Raw genomic sequence first — 24,130 nt, forward strand, 5'->3', positions numbered from 1 at the left:
ATAAACTTCCTAACTACGGAACAGCTCATTATAAAACTCAGGGGACGGCCGAATCTTCTCCTAAACACGGTACATCCCCTCGTCACTCCTCTGAGCTGGCAGGGCACCAAGGCCTACTCAGGCGCAAGCGTCTCCTCTCCAGTCTTCCTGCACTTGCTTGGCTGAGATGATCAGAGCAGCCAGGCTGGAGGCAGGATCGCCTGAGGTCACAAACGGATGCTGCCCAAAGGAAAAACAAAAGCAAAAGGAACCATTACTTCCCAAGGTCACGTCCAACAGGCTCAAGCAGGGTTCCTCTGCTACCAGGAAGACGCACAAAGAGGACCGAGGGCACCACCTGCCCCTCCGCCTTCCGGTCCCGGACCTGTCTCGCCCAGGCCCACGTGGCCCACAGTCCTCTTCGGCCCTTCATGCAGGCGTCCACAGCTCGCAGGGCTTTTTGCCGCTTTGCTTTTGCTTACCTTCAGGAGTTCCTGGGCAGACCAGCGCCTGTCCTCGTCTGTCTGCAGGCAGCAGCGGAGAAAGTCGCGCAGGAGAGCCGAGTGGTGCCTGGGGTTTTGCAGTTTTGGGGCCCTGTTCCTTTCTATCAGTTCAAAAACCTACAAAAAAAGGGAAGAGGACACTCTACCTGCTCCTTTCCTAGCCACAACAGCTCTCTCCGCACAGAGCCGCACTTTTAAGCTGCACTTTACCCTGAGACGGGGTTCCCTCTGGTAAGGAGCTTCCCCTTCCACCATTTCCAGCCCCACGATCCCCAGTGACCAGATGTCCACTTTGGGGCCGTAGGCTTCTCCTCTCACGACTTCCGGCGCCATCCAGCTGGGAGTGCCGACGCTGGAGCTGCACTCGTCGCGCTCAGGGGTGAGCTGAGCACAGAGGCCAAAGTCAGCTGTGGAGAAAAACAAACCCTGTCAAAGCCAGCTACAACTGGCAAACCCAGCCAAAGAATTGCCCACTCAAAGCCTGACAAGGCCACGGTGAATCTAGCTGGAAAAGCAGCAGTGCTCTGCTTCCGTGGGGCTGTAGCCAGGGAGATAAGGCATTGGTCACTTCAAAAACGCCATCACGTTTCGCACGCTGGCCAAGCAGCGCTTCTGGGGAACTGGCAGTTACCCCAGAGCAGCCCCAGAGCGCATCCCGGGAACGCTGCGCCGCACCAAGGATACCCACCCAATTTCACAGATCCGTCCACGCTGACAAGAATGTTGCAGCTTTTGATGTCTCTGTGGATGACTCGGCGGGAAAGAAGGAAATGCAGTCCTTGCAGGCACTGAGAGAGAGAGGAGAAAGGGAAGGGTGAAGGTTCAGGACCTGATTTCATCCCGCAAGAAAGGAACGGGCTCGACGAGAGTGACAGCTTTCTCAGGGAATGGTGAGCCAGAGCGCAGCATCCTAGTGCTGTCAAGAGGAAGAGCTTGCTGCTTCAACACTCTTACGAGTGTTCTATCTTTCCAAGCAAAGGCACATCTGAGCTTCCAAAAGCCCCTCCTCCCTCCGGTACGTAGCGCGTGCCCTTTGGCTGGGGAGCGGCATGGCAAAGATTTTCTTGGTAGCCTTGTGGCAGCAGAGGAGGAAGCAGCACGTTAGACCTGTTGCAGAATCCAACGCCATCCGGGCTGCAATGCTCTCCTTCGAAGCCGGGGCCGCGGGGCAGGGGCGGGGCCCGGAGGGGCCGGTGCTGCTGAGGGGCCGTTGGTGGGACAGAGCGGGAGCGGCGGCAGCGGGGCGGGCGCGGGAAGCGGGTTCTGGTTCTGGTTCTGGTTCTGGTTCTGGTTCGGGGAAGTGATCTCCGGCGAGGGAGTGACCGGCCCCCGGCGGGGGACTGACAGAGCCCCGATGAAGGAATGGCCCCGGGCGTGTGGGTGGGTGCGTTCCTTCCTTGCCGTGGGTGGGATCGGGCCTGGAAGGGAGCCAGCCGTGTGGGCAAAGGGGAGCGGCAAGCTGCCTTCCCCTCACATCGCTTCTGAAAAGAAGCCTACGGGCTACTAGAGGGAGTGGCCTTCAAATGGGACAGTGGGGATTCGGATTACATATTACAGTTTTTTTTCGCTGTTGGGGTGGTCAGGTGTTGGCACAGGTTGCCCAGAGAGGTGGTGGTTGCAGTCAATGTCCAGATAATGGATCAGGGTGGCGGCGATGAGGCACAGCGAGCCGGGAAGTCAGTCCGTAGTCCAGATTATAGGATGGTGATCTTTACCATAAGAAGTGTCTGATCAGACCGTAAGAAAGCTGTAGTGCATGTTGCACAGAGAGAATCAGGTGTTGCCGAGTAAGTCATTCTCCATTCCCACTGAATTTTTGCTTGGATAGGATTCTGTCTTGTTCTCTGTGGTGTAAATGGCATATATGGAGCAAGGAGTCTGGGCAAAAGCATCCAATTGACAAGGTCCAGTACAGGTAATGTTATAGCAGTAGCAATCTCTCAAAGTAAGGAAGGCAGTTAAGTTTACAGGACTTTATTTCCAGAGGTTTATGAGAATGTGGTGAAACTTGTTTTTTCCTTTTGCCTGTATGTGTAAGTAATGAGCCATATATTATCTATGCATCTTAAAAGAAATTTCCAGTTAGCAGGAAGTTTAAGGGATTACTTTGATATCATTGCAGTGCTCCAAGCAGTGTCCCACTAATGTCACCCTTGAAAACTGGAATGTGAAGGACCAACAGTTTGCTCATCTTCATGCCTGGGTCACTTTGTTGCATGCATGGCAGTGCTGTTAAATTTGTTTCTTCCAGAATAAGAAAAAAAAGCTAAAAAAAAAAAAAAAAAAAAAAAAAAAGGAGGATTGTTGGGGGTATGTATTGTATGTATTGGATTAATTTTTGTCCTGATATTTCCTACTTATTGCTACTCTGTGGCCAATGTCACCTCTGAAGTTTGAAGATCACCTCTCAAATCTCTGTAATATGCTGGGAATTTCAAATATAGAAGTGTCAGTATTTGCAAAATATTGGGTTAAATAAAATCGAATGGGAAAACACAGCCAAAGCTGCTGGTAATTACTTGGAGCAGTAACCAAGTTGTTTGGTTGGATTATTGTAGGAAGAAAAGTTACAAATGCTCACTTGAGGAGGGCACAAGAGGCTGAGTGACTCCCAGACTGCCTTAGATCTGCCTAAGGAAAAGAATCCATGGCAGTGTTGTAGTGTGTGACCTTTATGGATTGTCAGCATTCCATTTCCGGATGGAATGGAGTGGGGAGAGGGGAACTTGCAATACCTCTGGGAAGGGAGGATGCCTTCCCACCTGGGAAAGCTCTGTCACAAATGGCATTGCTGAGCTCAGGGCTCCATCTCTGCAGCATAAGGGTGGTTGCAAAGGAATGGGATTGCTCGGTTCCAGTTTCACTCTGACCGTGTGAATGTCAACAGGACAATGTGCTGTTGCCTCGTGGTGGCAGCCAAACTATTTCCTGCTCTTCCTTAGCAGTCTAAGGTTCTGATCATGTGTTAACCGAGAGCTGCACTGCCTCAGTTGGTTCTATTCCATAATGCAGAGCCTTCGCTCAAGGTCAGAAGTGATGTGCAGTTGAAGATAAAACTGTAATAGCATATTTTTTCTGCTTTATTTCCTACAGGATAAAGTCTCAATGTGTGTATCAAATCAAAAGCTGGCTTTACTTTTAGATGATGGATACAGACCTATGTTATGGCTACTGGGCAGGTAATGAAGCGATTTTTTTTAAATTATGCTATCCAAACTTTAAAAATGTATTTTCCATTAAAAATGCAAAAAATTTTTGCCGTCCGAGGTAATGTAAAATACGTGTTTTATCATCTTCCTGTAGTATAAATCAAAACAACAAAAACTATCTAATATGTTGCACCAGCTGCATCTCGATAAAGTAGCCTGGAAAGATTGGAGAATCAGTACAAGAATAAACCAAAGGAAAGGTCTTCTGAGCAGAGGAAGTGAAAACAGGAAACAGATGAGTTCTGAAGGGAAAAATATTAAAGAGAGAAACAATTGCCAATGTTTTTGCAAAAATAGAAAAGGACAAAGATGTGTGGTTGCATCTTGTAGCTAGAGGATATTGAGAATTGTATTGTATATTTTAAAATTCTAAACCGGACAGAGACAATGTGTAATCCAGGTTATGAACTAATAAAAGTTGTAAGAGTTATGAGGCATAGTCACGATAGGAGTTGTGAGAATGAGCTTCAACAAACTGTGTCCACTGTAAAAGAGTTCCAGAAGAGATGATGTACTCATAGCTGGCATAGAGCAGTCAAGTTATGAAGCCTTTCTTGTTTAAGCAGGAGATAGAAAAGAGGAGGCCTCCAGTAAGGAACTCCCACAAGCCAGAGGCAGAGCAGCGACTGTCCTGGAGCCACCAGTTCCCAACCAAGGTTCCAAGAACGATGTGGCAGTACGAGAGGAGAAGACTTTTGGTGTGGGGCTGGACAAAAACCTCCAGCAGCAAAGGCGGATGTTCCCATCTGCAGGGCACTTAGAGCCATCAGCAATGGAGAAGAAGGATGAGGATGAATTCCACAGGTCGGATACTCCTGGCAGGAGACTTGACCATACCTGGTACCTCCGTGAGAGCTGCAGGACTGGAGACGGAGGAAGCCCTTTGGACAGGACTCGCTGCTCCCTACGAGCGGTGGCTCTCAACAGAACCGGCTCATTGCTGAGGATGCACGTGGCCAGGAAGAGCCTTGCAGAGGAATAGGAGGCTGGCTCATTGCAGTCAGGGAATGGCTGATGGGTGTTTCCCAGCAGAACTTTCCTGGAGGTGCCAGTTCCAGTCCGTGACTCGCACGATGCTGTAGCGCTGCCATAGGAGGAGGCCTTTGGCACGGTGCTAGAGAAGATCCTCGAGCAGCAAAGGCAGGTGTTGGCAGCTCCAGGGAATTCCCTGATGTCAGCAGTGGAGGAGCAGGATGAAGAAGATCTCCACACTTGGGCTACTTGTGGCAAGAGCCTCCATCCCTGCGCGAGCACTGGTGAGAGCTGCCGGAGCGCAGACGGAGGAAGGCCTTTGGACAGGTGCAAGGTAGGAATGATGCACGGTCCCCAGTCGTGGTGTGAGCAGAAACATTTCTTCCAAGCATCCCTAGCTTGTAGAATAGTTTCAGTCTCAGGTTCGAATAGCGTGAGCCTGGCAAGCCAATAGTCTAAATGTTCAGATGTCTGTTACCCAATACTAGACCTGAACTCAAGTCTCTCCTAACAACATCAGGCTTTTCCCTAAGCCAAGTGCTGGGAGGGGAATTTCTTCTGCAAAACTCCTGTGCTTCTGCTGCTTGTTCCATTTTAGAAAGTTTCCTGCATCGGCCCTGCCTTGATTGAATAGTCCTTTCTCTTCTGACTAGAAGTTCCAGGTTCTCTTCTTACAAGTTGTCTTTGTTTTCTTTGCCCCCAGACAGGAGTCGCTGCTCCCCCAGAGCCACGTCGATCTGCAGAAGCATCTCATGCCTGAGGATGCAGATGGCCAGGAAAGGCCTAGAAGTAAAAATTGGAGCCAGGCCGTGTCCAAGAAGATTTTCCCAGGCAAAAGCATCCAATCAGCAAGTGTCCTGGAGCTGCCAGGTGCCAGCCCATGACTACAGGATGCTGCGGCAGTGCCATAGGAGAAGGCCTTTTGCATGGTGCTAGAGAAGATCCTCAAGCAGCAAAGGCAGGTGTTGGCAGCTCCAGGGAATTCCCTGATGTCAGCAGTGGAGGAGCAGGATGAGGAAAATCTCCACCCTTACCCCTCCTGCTCCTCGTCCTCCACCACCTCGTCCATCTCCTCCTCATCGTCCTCCTCCTCATTCTGCTCCTCCTCGTCCTCCTCCTCATCCTACTCCTCATCCTCATCCACCTCTTCCTCCTCCTATTCCTCGTCCCCCTCCTCATTCTCCTCCTCATCCTGCTCCTCCTCGTTGTCATCCTCCTCGTCCTCCTCGTCCTCGTCCTCCTCATCCTCCTCCTCTTCCTCATCCCCCTCATCCTCCTTCACGTTGTCCTCATCCTCCTCTTCCTCCTCAGCCTCGTCCTCCTCCTCTTCCTCATCCTCCTCATCCTCCTCCTCATTGTCATCCTCCTCCTTGTCATTCTCCTCCTATTCCTCGTCCTCATCCTCGTCCTCATCCTCGTCCTCCTCTTCCTCCTCCTCGTCCCCGTCCTCCACCTCAACCTCCGCATCCTCCTTCACCTCGGCCTCCTTGGCTTCTTCGTCCTCCTCGTCCTCCTCCTCCTCATCCTCATCCTCCTGCTCGTTGTCATCCTCCTCCTCTACCTCGTCCTCGTCCTCCTCCTCAACCACCTCCTCGTCCTCGTCCTCGTCCTTGTCCTTGTCGTCCTACACCTCCTCCTCCACCGCCTCCAGCTCCTCCTCGTCCTCCTTGTCCTCCTCCTCGTCCTCCTCGTCATCCTCCTCCTCCTCCTCCTCCTCCTCCTCCTCCTCATTCTCCCATACCTCGTTCTCATCCTCCTCCTTCTCATCCTCGTCCTCCTCCTCTTCCTCCTCTTCATCCTCCTCCTCTTCCTCGTCCTCCACCTCGTCCTTCTCCTCCTACTCGTCCTCCTCCTCCTTGTCCTCCTCCTCATCCTTCTAGTCCTCCTGCTCGTCCTAATCCTCCTCCTCATCCTCCTCATCCTCCTCCCCCTCATCCCCCTTCTCGTCCTCACCCTCATTCTACTCCTCCTCGTCCCCCTCCTTATCTTCCTTTTCTTCCTCCTCCTCCCCCTCCTCATCTTCCCCCTCCTCCTTCTCCTCCTCCTCTTTATCCTCCTCCATCCTCCCCCTCTTTATCCTCCTCCATCCTCCCCCATCCTCCTTCTCCACCTCGGCCTCCTTGGCCTCTTCGTCCTTCTCCTCCTTGTTCTCCTTGTTCTCCTCGTTCTCCTCGTCCTCCTCATCCTCCTCCTCGTCCTCCTCCTCCTCCTCCTCGTCCTCCTCCTCCTCCACCTCCGCCTCCGTGGCCTCTTCGTCCTCGTCCTCGTCCTCGTCCTCCTCTTCCTCGTCCTCCTCTTCCGCATTCTCCTTGTCCTCCTCTTCCTCCTCGTCCTCCTCGTCCTCCTCATCCTCCTCTTCCTCCTCCTCCTTGTCCTCCTCTTCCTCCTCGTCCTCCTCCTCCTCGTCCTCCTCATCCTCCTCGTCCTCCTCCTCCTCCTCATCCTCATCCTCCTCCTCCTCCTCCTCCTCTTTGTCCTCCTCCTCTTTGTCCTCCTCCTCATCTAACTCCTCCTCCTCCACCTTGGCCTCCTTGGCCTCTTCATCCTCCTCGTACTCGTTCTCCTCATCCCCGTTCTCCTCATCCTCCTGGTCCTGGTCCTGGTCCTCCTCCTCATCTTCGTCCTCCTCGTCCTCATCCTCATCCGCCTCCTCCTCCTCCGTCTTGTTCTCATCCTCCTCCTCCTCCTTCTCATCCTTCTCCTCCTCAGCCTTCTCCTCGTCCTCCTCCTCGTCCTCCTCCTCATCCTCCACCTTGGCCTCCGTGGCCTCTTCATCCTCCTCCTCCTCGTTCTCCTCGTCCTCGTTCTCTTCATCCTCCTGGTCCTCGTCCTCCTCCTCCTGGTCCTCGTCCTCTTCCTCCTCGGCCTCCTTCTCCTCCTCATCCGCATCCTCCTCATCCTCCTGCTCGTCGTCCTCCTCCTCCTCATCCTCCTCCTCATCCTTGTCTTCGTCCTTGTCCTTGTCCTCGTCGTCCTACTCCTCCTCCTCTGCCTCCTCCAGCTCCTCCTCTTCCTCCTTGTCCTCCTCCTCCTGCTCGTCCTCCTCCTCCTCCTTGTGCTCCATGTCCTACTCCTCCTCCTCCTCCGCCTCCTCCTCCTCCTCATTCTCCCATACCTCATTCTCATCCTCCTCCTCGTCCTCCACCTCGTCCTTCTCCCTCCTCCTCATCCTCCTACTCATCCTCTTCCGCCTGCTCCTCCTCGTCCTCCTCCTCCTCGTCCTTCTCGTCCTCGTCCTTGTCCTCCTCATCCTCCTCCTCATCCTCCTCCTCCTCGTCCTCCTTGTCTTCCTCCTCCTCCTTGTCCTCCTCCTCCTTGTCCTCATCCTCAACCTCGGCCTCCTTGGCCTCTTCGTCCTCCTCCTCCTCGTTCTTGTCATCCTCCTCCTCCTCCTTGTCCTCCTCATCCTCCTCGTCATCCTCCTCGTCCTCCTTGTCGTCATCCTCCTCCTCCTCGTCGTCCTCCTCCTCCATCTCCTCTTCCTCATCTTCCTCATCAACCTCCTCCTCCGCCTCCTCATCCTCCTCCTCGTCCTCCTCCTCCTCGTCCTCCTCCTCTTCCTCCTCCTCGTCCTCGTTCTCCTCCTTCTCCTCATCCTCCACCGCGGCCTTCTTGGCCTCTTCGTCCTCCTGGTCCTCCTTCTCCTCGTTCTCGTCCTCGTCATCCTCCACCTCCTCCTCCTTGTCCTCATCATCCTCCTCCTCCTCCTCCTTGTCCTCCTCCTCCTCGTCATCGTCCTCATCCTCCTTGTCGTCGTCCTCCTCCTCCTCCTCGTCCACCTCCTCCATCTCCTCTTCCTCATCTTCCTCATCAACCTCCTCCTCCGCCTCCTTATCCTCCTCCTCGTCCTCGTCGTCCTCCTTGTCCTCCTACTACTCCTCCTCCTCCTCCCCCTCCTCCTCCTCGTCCTCCACCTCGGCCTTCGTGGCCTCTTCGTCCTCCTCGTCCTTGTTCTCCTCATCCTCCTGGTCCTCATCCTCCTCCTCCTCATCCTACTCCTCCTCGTCCTCCTCCTTTTCTTCCCTTTCTTCATCCTCCTCCTCCTCCTTGTCCTTGTCCTCCTCCTCATCATCCTCCTCCTCCGCCTCCTCCTCCTCCTTCTCCTCCTCCTCTTTATCCTCCTCCTCCTCCTCCTCCTCCACCTCGGCCTCCTTGGCCTCTTCCACCTTCTCGTCCTCATTCTCATAGTCCTCGTTCTCTTCATCCTCCTGGTCCTCGTCCTCCTCCTCGTCCTTCTCGTCCTCCTCGTTCTCCTCGTCCTCATCCTCCTCCTCCTCCTCGTCCTCATCCTTGTCATCCTCCTCCTCCTCGTCCTCTTCGTCCTCCTCGTCCTCCTCGTCCTCATTCTGCTCCTCCTCCTCATCCTCCTCCTCCATGGCCTCTTCGTCCTCCTCGTCCTTGTTCTCCTCCTCCTCCTCCTCCATGGCCTCTTCGTCCTCCTCATCCTTGTTCTCCTCATCCTCCTCATCCTCGTTCTCCTCATCCTCCTCCTCCTTCTCCTCCTCCTCCTCCTCATCCTCCTCCTCCTGCTCCTCCTCCTCGTCCTCCTCCCCCTCATCCCCCTTCTCGTCCTCACCCTCATCCTACTCCCCCTCGTCCTCCTCGTCCTCCTCGTCGTCCTCCTCCTCCTCCTCCTTGTCCTCCTCCTCCTCATCCTCCTCCTCCTTCTCCTCCTCCTCCTCCACCTCGGCCTCCTTGGCCTCTTCCTCCTTCTCGTCCTCATTCTCATCATACTCGTTCTCGTAATCCTCCTGGTCCTGGTCCTGGTCCTGGTCCTGGTCCTGGTCCTGGTCCTCGTCCTTGTCCTCGTCCTCATCCTCCTCCTCCTTGTCCTCGTCCTCCTCGTCCACCTCGTCCTCCTCGTCCTCGTCCTCATCCTCCTCCTCCTCCTCCTCCTCCTCCTCCTCCTCCTCATCCATGGCCTCTTCGTCCTCCTCGTCCTTGTTCTCCTCATCCTCCTGGTCCTCGTTCTCCTCCTCCTCGTCCTCCTCCTCCTTGTCCTCCTCCTCCTGCTCCTCCTCCTCATCCTCCTCCTCGTCCTCCTCCCCCTCATCCCCCTTCTCGTCCTCACCCTCATCCTACTCCTCCTCGTCCTCCTCCTTTTCTTCCCTTTCTTCATCCTCCTCCTCCTCCTCCTTCTCCTCCTCCTCGTCCTCCTCCTCGTCCTCCTCCTCATCCTCCTCGTCCTCCTCATCCTAGTCCTCGTCCTGGTCCTCCTTGTCCTCGTCCTTGTCCTCGTCCTCCTCCTCCTCCTCCTCGTCCTCCTCTTCCTCTTCCTCGTCCTCGTCCTCATCCTCGTCATCCTCGTCCTCCTCGTCCTCGTCCTTGTCCTCGTCCTCCTTGGCCTCCTTGTCCTCCTCGTCCTCCTCGTCCTCGTCTTCGTCCTTGTCCTCATCCTCGTCCTCGTCCTCCTCCTCTTTGTCCTCCTCGTCCTCATCCTCGTCCTCGTCCTCATCCTCATCATCCTCCTCCTCCTCGTCCTCGTCCTCGTCCTCGTCCTCATCCGCATCCTCGTCATCCTCGTCCTCCTCATCCTCCTCGTCCTCATGCTCGCCCTCGTCGTCGTCCTCCTCCTCCTCGTCCTCCTCCTCCATGGCCTCTTCGTCCTCCTCGTCCTCCTTCTCCTCATCCTCCTTGTCCTCATTCTCCTCCTCCTCGTCTTCCTCCTCCGTGTCCTTCTCCTGCTCCTCCTCATCCTTATCCTCGTCCTCCTCCCCCTCATCCCCCTTCTCGTCCTCACCCTCATCCTACTCCTCCTCGTCCCCCGCCTTTTCTTTGTCGTCCTCCTCCTCGTCGTCCTCCTCGTCGTCCTCCTCCTCCTCATCTTCTTCCTCCTCATCCTCCCCCTCCTCTCCCTCCTCCCCCTTCTCATCCTCATCCTCATCCTACTCTTCCTCATCGTCCTCCTCCTCCTCCTCCTCATTCTCTTCGTCATACCTCTCCTCGTCCTCGTTGTCATCCTCATTGTCGTCCCCCTCCTCCTCTTCCTCCTCCTCATCCTCTTCCTCCTCCTCATCCTTGTCCTCGTTCTCCTCCTTCTGCTCCTTGTCCTCATCCTCCACCTCGTCCTTCTCCTCCTCCTCGTCCTCCTACTCATCCTCTTCCTCTTCCTCCTCCTCGTCGTCCTCCTCATCCTCATCCTCCTCCTCGTCCTCCTACTCATCCTCTTCCTCCTCGTCGTCCTCCTCGTCCTCATCCTCCTCCTGCTCCTCCTCATCCTCCTCCTCATCCTCCTCCTCCTCGTCCTCCTCCCCCTCATCCCCCTTCTCGTCCTCACCCTCATCCTACTCCTCCTTGTCCCCCTCCTTTTCTTCCTTTTCTTCGTCCTCCTCCTCCTCCTCCCTGTCCTCCCCCTCCTCCCTGTCCTCCTCCTCCTCGTTCTCACCCTCATGCTCGTTATTTTCATCCTCTTCCTCCTCGTCGCACTCCTAATCCTCCTCCTCATCCTCATCCTCCTCCTCCTCATCCTCATCCTCGTCCTCTCTATCCTTCTTCTCCTCCTCCTCCTCGTCCGCCTCTTCCTCCTTGTCCTCCTCCTCATCCTCCTCCTTGTCCTCCTCGTCCTCCCCTTCCTCCCCCTCCTCCCTTTCCTTTTCCTCACCCTCGTCCTAATCGTCCTCGTCCGCGTCCTCCTCGTCCTCCTCCTCGTCCTCCTCCTTGTCCTCTTCGTGCTCGTTATGTTCCTCATTTTCTTCCTCCTCCTCCTTGTCCTCCTCCTCCCCCTCCTCGTCATCCTCATCGTCCTCGTCTTCGTCCTCGTCCTCCTCATCCTCCTCCCCCTTGTCCTCTTCCTCGTCCTCCTTGTCCTCTTCCTCCTCCTCCTCCCCCTCCTCCCCGTCCTCCTCCTCGTCCTCACCCTCATGCTCGTTATTTTCCTCCTCTTCCTCCTCGTCGCATTCCTCATCCTCCTACTCTCCTCCTCCTCCTCGTCCTTATCCTCGTCCTCATCATCCTCCTCCTCCTCCACCTCCTCCTCCTTCATCTCGTCCTCATCCTCCCCCTCCTCCCCCTCCTCCCCCTCCTCACCCTCCTCGTCCTCACCCTCATGTGACTCATCCTCGTCCTCCTTCTCCTCCTCCTCCTCCTTGTCCTCGTCCTCTTCCTCCTCTTCCTCGTCCTCCTCGTCCTCTTCCTCATCCCCCTCTTCCTCGTCATCCTCCTCTTCCTCCTGCTCGTTCTCCTCCTCTGCCTTGTCATCTCCTCGTTCTCCTCATCCTCCTCGTTGTCTTCTTCTTCCTCGTCCTTGTCGTCATCCTTCTCCTTGTCCTCTTTGTCCTCCTCCTCCTCGTCCTCCTTCTCCTCTTCCTCCCCGTCCCCCTCCTCCTCGTCCTCCTCCTCATCAAAAGAGAAAAATCACCTCAGGTACCTGATTGGAGAAGTCTTGGGATCCCAGCTTGGATATAAAGTGCCTAAACCAGAGATGGAAAGACTCTAGGAGATTCCAGGTGGAGTCTCCAGTGCCCCTCGGACCAGAGAGCTGTTTGCAATCGCAGGGGTAGAAAAGGCAGGATGGGCATTCTGTGGGCGAGCCTCTGGCACCCAGCCACCCTCCCAGCGCTGCCCCCTTTTGCTTTGCCATTTTTATTGAGTTCTCAGTACATTTTAAGAACTCATTTCCATATCGGATCTGGGCCATTTATAACAGTTCCAGGGGCCCCGCAGTGTCACAGTGCTCCCTGCACACCCTGAGGCCCCACATCAGCCAGCCCAGGCCATTGCCACGCTCCCAGTCACTCCCAGCATGATCCCAGTGACTCCCAGTCTCTCTCAGCATATCCCAGTTGCCCCCAGCATGCTCCTGGTCACTGCCACTTCCTCCCAGTTGCTTCCAGCATGATTCCAGTTGCCCACAGCCACTCCCAGTCACCCTCAGTGATGGCCCTGTTGCTCCTGGTATATCCCAGTTGCCCCCAACGTGGTCCAAATTGCCCCCAGCATGCTCGTTGTCACTTCCAGTATGATCCAAATCACCCTCAGTGTGATCCTAGTTACCTCCAGCATAGTTCCAGTTGCTCCCAGTTGCCCCTAGTACAGTCCTAGTCACTGCAAGTATGACCTCAGTGGCCCCCAGCACAGACACAGTCACTCCCAGTTGCTCCCAGTTTCTCCCAGCATGCTCATTCCCAGTCACCTCAGTTGCCCCAGCATGGTTCCAGTTGCCCCCAGCATGATCTCATTCATTCCCAGTATATCCCAGTTGCCTCCAGCACACACCCGTCATTCCCAGTTGCTCCCAGTAGCTCCCAGTAGCCCTCAGTGCGGTCCCAGTGGCTCCCAGGATTTCCATGTCCGTGGTCCCAGCGCTGCTCCCAGCCCTGATCCCTGGGGATAGCAATGTCCCGCTCCCTTCCCGGGGCAGGCTCACACCTGAGCCAGGTGTGCAGGGCAGGACCTTGCCCTGAGCCCAAGCCCTGTCCCCCCTGCAGGATCTGCTTCCCATCGGCCTCTTCCTCCTGCGGCCCCAAGCCCAGCTCGGTGCTGAATGAAGGGCGCTGGGCCAGGGTCATCCCCCGGCGGGGGCTGCGCACCCCCTCTGCCCCCTCCCCAAATTCCCTCCCGGGGCAGCAGGGGCTGGCTCAGGAGCCCTGGGGCTCCTGGGGCTCCGTGCTTTCCTTCCTAAGGAAAAGAACCGTCCTTCTCCTCCAGGCACCCATGGCTATTGGAGAATGGCTAGAGGAGCAGGGACATGGCTCATTGATAGAATTATTGGATCAATAAAAGAACTGCAAGCAGAGGTTTGTGTGAGAAACTAACAGCATGGGAAAAGCACCTGTGTGAAACAGGCCTGGGAACAAAAAGGGAGTTTTGAAGACTTGCAGCTGTGCTGATAAGATGTGCTGACCATGAGAAGGGAGGGTGAACTCTGAATTCTTTAAGCATAACACAGCTAGTAGAATTTTGCCAATGTAGTCTAATTATGTAGAAGCAGAAATGTGCTGTGATAGGTTTAAGCCAATTAAGAGTTAACAAGCTTGTATACTATATAAGTGTCTCTGGATTGCTAATAAACAGAGCTTGCTTGCTTCTATCAACCATATTGGCTGGCCTGCAATTTCTCCTCTCGCCGGAGCCCTCGCAGTCCTTGAACCCTTTTCTAACACATGGCCAAAACTGAGATTCTACCTCCCAAATTCTGTCTATCCAAGGATTGCTCCCAGACAAAAGCTGCCATGCGAGACAGGTCTGGCTGCCTTCGCCCATGGTGGCCACCTCTCATCTTCTCCCAAAACACCCGGGCTTTGTGCTTTTCTTTCATGTGGAAAACCCCCATCCTTCTCAGCTGTTGCTATGACCCAGCCCACTGCTGGGCTGGGGCAGCAAGATGCCGATCAGCCCTGGACCCTGCCATGGATTGAATTTCCCCGGGACACAGACTCGCAGGCTGGGTCGATGGGCGGCTCAGAAGCTTAAGCCGCATCCCCCCGGGGCTGCGCCCGGCTCCAAACTGCCTTTCCCTGTTCGGGAGAAGTTCCAGTGAACTCGGTTGTTCACTGGTTCTTTGTTGTATCTCCCAGTGGTTCTTGTTGAATTGTATCCTCCCCCTGGGCTTGTAACTCATTGGTTGTTTTCCCCTTTCCCCGCGGTTTTCAAACCCCCTCTAAAACTGAGGGAAAAGCCTCTCAGTGGGATCCCAGATTAAGATCATTGCCATGTTCTGGTTGCTAAACTTCTGACAATAAACCTGTTGGAAGCCAGACCAGAACCCTCTCTCTCTTCCTTTATCTCCGAACTAATGTGAACTGATATCATCAGCTCCTGCCGTGTCTCCTCTGCAAAGGAGCCAGCGAGCTCAGCCAGCAGCACTTTTCCTGATGCCAAAGTCGCTTCTGCGACGCACAGAAGTAACGCAGCTGGACTCTCTCTGACCAAGGGCACGCCAGAGCTCGTGCAGCGAGCACAGAACTGCGTTACTCGACAAGGTGCCCATGGCCAAAACTGGGATTCCATCTCCCAAATTCCCAATATCCAAGGGCTGCTCCCAGACAAACCTGGCAGGACAGACAGATGTGGCTGGCCTTGGCCTCTGGTGGCTGTGTCTCATCTGCCCCTGAAACCCTGGGGCTCGGTGCTGCCCTTCCTCTGGAGACCACTGTGACCCTGCGTGGCCTCATGGAACCCAGGGGCCGTTGTGACCCTGCAGGGCTGGTGGCACCAAGGGGACCATTGTGACCCTGTGGCGTTCCATGGAACCAAGGGGCCACTGTGGCACTGCTGGGCCCAAAGAACCGAGGGGCCTTTGTGACCCTGCAGGGCCCACAGAACCAAAGGAACATGGAATAGCTCTGGCTGCCTTGGGCTCCTGGGGCCACCTGACAGCTCTGGCTGACCTTGGCATGGCCAGAGCTGCTTCTCACCTGCCCTGGAGCACTGGGGTTCTGTGCTTTTCTTCCTGTGTGTGTTGGTTTGGCACGGCCTGGGTTTTGGTAGCGGGGGGGCCACAGAGGTGGCTTCTGTGAGAAGCTGCTGGAAGCTTCCACCATGTCCGGCAGAGCCGATCCCCGATGGCTCCAAAGATGGACATGGCACTGGCCAAGGCTGGGCCACTGAGAGAGGCTGGTAACGCCTCTGTGATAGCAGATTTCAGAAGGAAATGAAAACAAAGTGGGACACAGTGTTTTTGTAGTCAGAGAAGAGGAGGAGGGGAGAACGTGTGAGGGAAACAACAGGGAGACACCAAGGGCAGTGGAGAAGGAGGGGGAGGAGGTGCTCCAGGAGCCAGAGCTGAGATTCCTCTGCAGGCCGTGGTGAGACCATGGGGGAGCAGCTGTGCCCCTGCAGCCCTGGGGATCCACGGGGGATGCAGAGATCCACCCACAGTCCCTGGGGATCCACGGGGGATGCAGAGATCCACCTGCAGCCCCTGGGCATGCAGAGATCCACCCGCAGCCCCTGGGGATCCCCGGGGGATGCAGAGATCCACCCACAGCCCCTGGGGATCCACGGGGGATGCAGAGATCCACCCGCAGCCCTGGGGATCCACGGGGGATGCAGAGATCCACCCGCAGCCCTGGGGATCCACGGGGGATGCAGAGATCCACCCACAGCCCCTGGGGATCCCCGGGGGATGCAGAGATCCACCCGCAGCCCCTGGGGATCCCCGGGGGATGCAGAGATCCACCCGCGGCCCCTGGGGGAGGTGCCCACGCCGGAGCGGGCGGATGCCTGCAGGAGGCTGTGATCCAGGGGCAGAGCCGGTGCAGAGGGGCCCTGCTCCCAGGCTGGAGCAGCCTGGCCTTGAAGAACTGACCCCATGGAAGAGTGACCCACGCCGCAGCAGTTTTGGGGGGGCTGCTGCTCGTCAGATTGGACCCACGTCAGAGACGCTCACAGAGAACTGTCTCCCGTGGGAAGGGACCCCACGGTCTCACAGGGGAACAACTCCTCTCCCTGAGCAGTGGGAGAAGCCACAGGAGATGAACTGACCACAATCCCCATTCCCTGTCTCCTGCGCCATCGGTGGGAAGGATGGAGGGGAGGGGGAAGGTGTTTTGAAAGCTCTTCTTTCACTTCTCATTATCCTGCTCTGATTTTGTTATGAATAAATTCACTTGATATCTGTAAGTTGAGCCTGTTTTGCCCAGGACGGTATTGGATGAGGGATCTCTCCTGGTCCTTATCTCAACCCATGAACCCTTTGTTATATTTTCTCTCTCCTGTCCAGCTGTGGACAGGAGTGAGAGAGCAGCTTTGGTGGGTGCCTGGAGTCCAGGCAGCATCAATGCACTACAGACCTGAACAAAAACTCCCTGGGCAATGATTCCCCTGGGATCTAAAGCCCCCACCCCTGACACGACAGCCCCGTCCCACAGAAATGTCAGCCACTGAGCCTCTCGCTCTCCACGGCTTCACTGCTTTGGTGCCCAGTGGTTGCCACGGGGCCACCATGGCCCCTCTGAGCTGGGTTTGGGTGGGGTTTTGGTGGGTCTGCAGTCCCTGTTGTAATGTGGTTGTTCCAGTTCACAGACCACGATCTCTGGGCTGGCCACTCTGGGGATTTATTTTAGGTCACGTTTAAGCTGCAGCTTTGTCCATTCTGTTATTCATGTTCAGATTGTCAGCTCCAGGACTCGCTGGGATCCACCTGTGACTCACATGCCAGGGCCATAAAATTCTGAAAAACTACACTCATCAGCCCAGCAATTCCAGCCACTGCTGTCTACTTTTAAATAACACAAAACTGTCAACCCCTCCTGTGCTCACAGGAGCACCACAGAGCAGGACAGCAGCGCAGCAGCCAGAGCTGAGGACTCCCACAAGGACAGAAGGACAGCGTGGAAGGATAAACAGAGCAGCTCTGAGAGCACCGAGTGCTGCTGCTCCCTGGCCCTGCTGCTGTGCTGGGACTCAGCTTCTCTCCCCCTCTGCACACAGGCACTGCCCTGCCAGATTCAGATGAGGTTTCAAAGGAAGCATTTTTGACCAACAAGTTGCTGCAGGATCCTTTATTTTGCTAAAGTGCACAGAGGAGGTGATTCCTCATTTCCATTGTCTCTGGGTAAAATTCGAGGTGTAAGCAGTGAATTATAAATAGGATGAATGATCCCAGTAATGGGATGATGACGGGATAAATAAAGTTTCCTTGAGCACAACATTATCACAAAATGAAAAAGGAAACCCTGCACACACACAGCCACTATGAAAAACTTGAGCAGACAGGCTGGGCCTGCACTGAGTTACACTGCAGCTGTGGAGAACAAAACCAGCACTTCATTGCTGCTGAAAAAATCCAGTCATCATTTTCCTCAGGGCATCCCTGAGCTCCTGGTTCCTCAGGCTGTAGATGAGGGGGTTCAGGGCTGGAGGCACCACCGAGTACAGAACTGACAGGGCCACATCCAGGGATGGGGAGGAGATGGAGGGGGGCTTCAGGTGAGCAAATGCTGAAGTGCTGAGGAACAGAGAGAGCACGGCCAGGTGAGGGAGGCACGTGGAAAAGGCTTTGTGCCGGCCCTGATCAGAGGGGATCCTCAGCACAGCCCTGAAGATCTGCACATAGGAGAAAACAATGAACACAAAACAGCCAAAGAGCAAATAGACACAGACAGCGATGAGCCCAAGTTCCCTGAGGTGGGATTTGGAGCAGGAGAGCTTGAGGATGTGGGGGATTTCACAGAAGAACTGGCCCAGGGCATTGCCCTGGCACAGGGGCAGGGAAAATGTATTGGCCGTGTGCATGAGAGCGTAGAGAAAGGCACTGGCCCAGGCAGCTGCTGCCATGTGGGCACAAGCTCTGCTGCCCAGGAGGGTCCCGTAGTGCAGGGCTTTGCAGATGGACACGTAGCGCTCGTAGCACATGATGGTGAGGAGGAAATACTCTGCTGAGAGGAAGAACAGAAAGAAAAACACCTGAGCAGCACATGCTGAGTAGGAGATGTGCCTGGTGCCCCAGAGGGAATTGTGCATGGCCTTGGGGACAGTGGTGCAGATGGAGCCCAGGTCGGTGAGGGCCAGGCTGAGCAGAAAGAAGAACATGGGGCTGTGCAGGTGCTGGCCGCAGGCTCCGGCGCTGATGATGAGGCCGCTGCCCAGGAGGGCAGCCAGGGAGATGCCCAGGCAGAGGCAGAAGTCCAGGAGCTGCAGCTGCTGCGTGTCTGCCAATGGCAGCAGGAGGAAGGGGCTGATGGAGCTGCTGTTGGACATTGGCTGTGTCTGGCCATGGGCACCTGTTCATGAGGAATGAAACAATGAAGAGTTAGAGGAGATGTCTGTAACTACAACCAAAGCCATTTCCTGTACACCCTCCCCTGGAACACACACAGACACCCTTTCGTGCTTAAGAGTTCTGAGGTCTTTGTTTTTAAGCTCCCCCATATCTCTCCTGGTATTCTTGGATATCAGAAATCCTCAGGATTTCTGCTGCCCTCAGGGAGAACAGAGCAACTTTTGCAAGGCAAGATGATGAGTGGAGACTCAGGGGAGGTTCTCTGTCATTCTGACCTGTTCAGAGTTTCTCTGGGCTTTCACTTTTCTCAAATGCAGAATGTTCGCCCTCCCATGTTTCCCTTAAAGATCACCGGGTGCTGCTGGGAGCAGATGGATCCACCACAGACCCCCAAATGTCCGTCCCTCTCTCAAGGTCTCAGCACCACATTCGTAGCCGAGGACACCCCTGGCTCATTTCACCAACCCGACAGCATTTGCACACTTGTAGCACCTCTTCTTTTCTCCTCTCTCTGGGCCTTTCAGATAACACAAAGATGCTCCAGGACACTTTTGCATCCTGGAGGAAACTCCCAGCTTAGAAGGAAACCTCGGGGAGAGAGCCAAGAGTCCCAGAGCTGGCACTGGACGAAGGGAGATTGAGCTGCTGCCCTGGCTGCACTGACAGCCCTGCCCACAGCCGGGCACTGGGGCCAGCGTCACCCTGAGCCAGCTGTGCCCCCTCCCAGAGCCCCCAGGGCCGGGCAGCTGCTCCCAGCCCTGTGCTCTGCAGAGGGAACTGGGCCCGGGGCTGCAGAGCTGCCCCACGGCTCTGCTGCAGCTCTGCCTGCCCAGGAGGGGCTTCACGCCTTGGACCCCTGGCCCTGAGGGCAGAGGCTTGGCTGGGGAGCACAGGAGGGAGGGGGCTTCTTCAGAGGGAGGGGCTGCACTGGAGGGGATCCTGTGGGGATCTCTAAACTCTCCCTGACACATTGCTGGCTTTGTTTTCTCTCCTTCCCTGATCTCATCTCTGCTTCCTGGGAATTTTCCTCCTGGAGCTGTTTCCCTGTGCCTGATCTCTCCCTGCCAGCACTCACAGACCCCAAATCTCTGTGCACTCTCCTTGGCCCTACAGAAACCTGCCTGTGTGCAGGGCACTGGCTGGGGCAGGTTCTGTTTGCAGCCTTGAGAAAGGACAGCTCAGACTGAGCCTGATGGGTCCAGCCAAGGTGATGCTGGTGCTGTCCATGGGCACAGGAGTGGCTGAAATCACAGGAGGGATCTCCTGTGCACCTGCTGATCACTGAAAGGAGCAGTTCAGATGTCCCAGGGACCTGACAAAATTCATAACACCTTTAATATTTATCCTCCCTCCCCACCATTCTCCAGTGGTAGGAAACTGAAAACAAAGGAAATTTCCTCATTTCTATCAAAATCCTTGTATTGGAAATATTGTGGGAGTGATCAGAGACCCTCAGCCCATCAGAGCCTCATGAGCATTTCACCTCCCCTGCACTCAAGATGCTCTGAGTTGTACTCACAGAATCCGTAGGCACTGGGATGCTGCAGCTTTAGGAGATCCCTCCAGGAGCTGCAGCTGCCGTGTCCTGCAGCCAGAGGCTTCCTGTGCCAGGGGCTGGGAGTGATTCTCCCGCAGTCACTTCCCAGCCCCTTCCCAGCCGCGGCTGAGTTTAAGCCCTGTGTGCCTCTGTGCTGTGCCTGGGCTGGCTGCAGGCAGTGCCCCAGCCCTGCTGGGCTGTGCCCAGGAGCTGCTCCTGGCCAGAGCTGTCTCTCTGCAGCGCTGCCACTTGCCAGGAGCTGCCTCTGTGCCAGGAGCCCGGCCCAGCTCAGCAGCACACACACAGCACAAGGACTGGAATGACCCTCTCGGGCCTTGGTGCTGAGGCCCTGAACATCAGTCCCTGACAGGGACTGGCACAAACCTCCCAAGAATTCCAGTCAGAATTGAACTTCAAAGTTTCTGGAAGTTTTCATGGGTCCCAGTGAGGGACACGACTGAGAAAGTGTCCTCAGGCTCCAGTCAGAGCAGAGAACTGGAGCCAGGGATGGCAGGGGGGACAAAGAGAAGCCAAGTCTTGGTGCCCTGGGGCACAGCAGCGTCTGTGCCACCAAGGGCTGGGAGGAGACACCTTGTCCTGAGGCCCTGGGGCCTCCTGGCACAGCCCCAGCAAGGCTGGACACTGTCAGCCCCTTGTCCTGCCCTCAGCATCCCCCCACATCCCAGTGGCCTCAGGGATCTGCTGGAAGGAGTCCCTGGGGAGCCTTGGTCAGGAATGGCCCTGGGGGCTCCTCAATGCTCCCAGGGACTGCAGGGTTTTCAAAGGACTTTGGCTTTGGCTTTTGCCTGGGAGTCTCTGAGAGCTTTGTGCAATCCTGGCCCCCAATTCTCTGCTCTAATGAGTCCCAGGAGATTCCTTGTCAGTAACAACACTCAGTGGGGCTCATTAATGCTTTGAGATACTCAAGGTTTTTAAGGTACTTTGGATTTTCCTTTCCACACTGAGTCTGTGAGAGCTTTTGTTCAATCCTGGCCTCCAATTCTCTCCTCCAAGGAGTTGTGAAAAATGAGGTTCACTTTTTGTAAAATTTTAAAGAAGTTTAATAAAAGGGACCATTAGGAGACAATAGCAAAAAGGGTGTTACGGCCGGGTGTTTTGGCAGAGAGCCAAAGGCCCACCTTTACATCCAAAAGATCGTCTTTAAAAGTACATCTCTTATTGCATATTCATCACAATCATGCATGATTCATAAATCCTTTGGAGTTTCTGTGTATCATCCCATCAGCCTTATCTTCCTCCTTGGCTCCACTATGTCTCTGTTCTCTCCATAAATTCTTCTCTCTCTGGTTTCTGGTTTTCTTCTTCTCTGATAAGATACTCCAGGAATGTGAAGGCTTTCTCTGCCTATCTTTTCTAAATTGACTACATAAACAATAGACATTCTAGATCATGTATTACATTACAGAATCTAGGTAAAGTTTTTCTAACATTATGTAACATGCGAAAAGCCAACATCACAATATATTCATAACAATAACTCCCTTTTCCTTTCTTTACAGATCATTTGGCTTGAGCAGTATCCCTTGTTTTCTAGCCTTTAATTGCTCATTTTTTTCACAAATCAATCTTGCTTCTTCAAAGGGGTCTTTATCATTTTGCTTCTTTAACACCATGATCTTTTGTGCCGTTCCAGATGTGGCCAGTTTTGCTTCCACAGGCATTGGTACTATTTGCATGCCTTGGACCACAGTAGATATTAATCGAATAAAACAGGGGATCAGGCACAGGAGAAATATCAAGCCTGCAGTGACACATAAAGGGAAGAAGCCTCACTTCTTCCACCATTCTATTCCCAGTACATTATCCCACCAGCTAAGTTTTAGTGCAGATTCCCACTTTTGGACCAGTACATGGGCTATTTTTCTGATATTTTTGGATATATCTAGGATGGCATCCGCATGGTCATCTATCTTCAAACAACAACCTGATGTATTAAATTTTCCACAAACACTCATTCTTCAGCCAACGGATAGTCTAAAGCCAGCCTATTCTGATACACCGCAGCTCTTGTTTGGCTCTGTTGGCTAGCTAATAATTCCAGTGCCTGACCAGTTGGGTTCGTTATTATTTCTACAACTGCTTGGAGTCTTATAATCCGATTCAGTGTGTAAATTGGGGTTCGATACCCCCAACTCCCATCTTGTGCCCAGGTAGCTGGCCCATACATTTCAATTATGTGCTGAGCGGGCAATCCCTCATCTCCCCATTTTTGAGATCCTCCAATCAATTCTCTTTTATTCCTTTTCAGATCCTCATACACTGGTATTCCTAGTTGATCTCCGTCTGGCTCAGGTAAAAGAAAGAATCCTGGGTGTATGATTCCCAGGGTACAACTCCCTTTCCACCGAGAGGGGAGCTTTGCATATGCCCTTTTTTCTACATATCCAAAATAGGCCATCTGGTGCCCTCCAGTGATCAAATTTTTGTTGATTTATATTTTTGTTGATTATATATTTTGATATATATGGGATCCCAAAATAAGGGGGTTTGTTTGTATCATTGTATTGAAAGGGTTTGACCCTATTACTGTACTTACAATTCTTTTCCTTTGTTTTATCCTGAGTCCAATACAGAGCTGGTTTCTCGGGGACTGTAGCGGGTGGGTTTGTAACTGGGCAGAAACACCAATTTAGTGTAGTGGTTTGGTCCAAAATACTCATTACTGTTTATCTTCTGTGAGAGAAGAATTAGGAGAAATGCAAAGCAGGCACCATACTTGAAAGAATATAAAGAAGTTTATTAACAGAGCTAAAAGAAGGAAAAAAAATTATACCACCTTCAGAACTCTCCTCCTTCCCCCACCTTCCTCCCTTCTCCCACTGACAATGTAAAAAGACAACCCTTAAGATGTTCAGTCTGTTTACCACTTCCATAATAACCTTGTTCAGTCCATTTAGAAAGAGAAGTCTCTTCTTGCTCGTGCTATGAAAACATTATCACAACGAGACAGCCGCCCACTTCCAAATATTGTTCAGTCCATTTAGGAAGAGGAGTCTCTCTGCCTGCGTGTGAGTCCTTTCCCCTGACTTGCAGCTTTTCCCGCAACTGCTTTCGAGGGTCCACTCTTGAAGTTTTTGGGGTACAATTTTAAGGTTGAGCTGTTCAGAAACAAAAATAGAGGCCCTTCTCCTTCCCTGGGAGCAAAGGGTCTTCCTCATCTTCATCGTTAGGACTATCTCTGGGAGCATCTCTAGGGACTGAGGTTTTCTCCTTTCCCGTTTGGAGCAAAAGTCCTCATCTGGTCCATCTCTCCCTGTCCTAACTTCTCATGAAATTACAGCTGTGTCAGCATCTGCCTATCTCAGCGCAGGTGCTTTTGCTTACGAGTTGAACACTCCACCCCCGCATATCTTCAGGAAATTACAACAGGATACTCTGATATATCATAGCTTCACAACAGAATTTCAGCTTTAAGCATCTCCTCTCTCTTCCCTCAGGTTTTCAGCTCTTCGCAGCAATAAAAGGGTTAATCTCACCTCGGCCTTGCAGCTCGAATTTTTCTTATTGAAGTGGAGAGGGAGGAGAGCCGAGCCGCTCCAGCTGCCCACGGCAAGGCAGTGGGGGGGGTTCCACGGCTGGAACAGGCCCCTGGCTTCAGGATGGCCGTGGCCCGGCCCGGCCTGGTCCATTCTTAAGTGTGGATCACAGAGGTGTTCACAACTTTAAGTGGCTTAAAGAATTGTCCATATTCAAACTGGCCGCGGATAGGTTCTGTCAGGTCCCAGAGGAAGCTGTAAGCACCCCTTAGCAAGGACATTCCTTCCGGGACTACGCTTGCTAACCTATGACAGAAAGATGGAAGAAAAAATAAATGAAAAAGAAAGAGAGCAAAAAAAGAAAGAAAGAAAACAACAACAACAACAAAAGTTTAAAAAAATGAAGAAAGAAAGACTCAGCAACATCAAACAACAAGGAAAAAAGAAAGAAGGACAGAAACAAAGAAAAAAAAAGAACAGAATGAACGGCACAAGGAAAAAATGCAAAAAAAGGGAAGAAAGCAAAAAAAGAACAAAGAGAGAAAGCAACAAAAAAAATAAGGAAAAGAAAGAAAAATGATTTAAAAATGAAGAAAGAAAGAAAACTGAAAGAAATCAACAAGAAAATGAACAAAGCGAAGAAATATAAAGATGAAAAAAAGACTCAATAACGTGAAACCAAGAAGAAAAATGAAAAAAAAGAAAGAAGAAAGCAACAGAAAATTAAAAAAAGAAAAAGAAAAAATAAAAGAAAAAACATTACAAAATGA

At 53.5% G+C, this 24,130-nt stretch overlaps 1 protein-coding gene across 1 annotated transcript; it reads right to left on the reverse strand.

The window, feature by feature from the left end:
* Nucleotides 1-17,371: 17,371 nt before the first annotated feature.
* Nucleotides 17,372-18,304, reverse strand: LOC309585780 (olfactory receptor 14J1-like; the record flags this gene model as incomplete). Its single annotated transcript, XM_082303641.1, has 1 exon — nucleotides 17,372-18,304. The coding sequence occupies one exon, from the start codon at nucleotides 18,302-18,304 to the stop codon at nucleotides 17,372-17,374; it is 933 nt and encodes a 310-aa protein (XP_082159767.1).
* Between the last annotated feature and the right edge of the window lie 5,826 nt (nucleotides 18,305-24,130).

The sequence above is a fragment of the Coloeus monedula genome (genome assembly GCF_965178545.1).
Source record: "Coloeus monedula genome assembly, contig: HAP1_SCAFFOLD_329, whole genome shotgun sequence".
In the NCBI taxonomy this organism is placed as follows: Eukaryota; Metazoa; Chordata; class Aves; order Passeriformes; family Corvidae; genus Coloeus; species Coloeus monedula.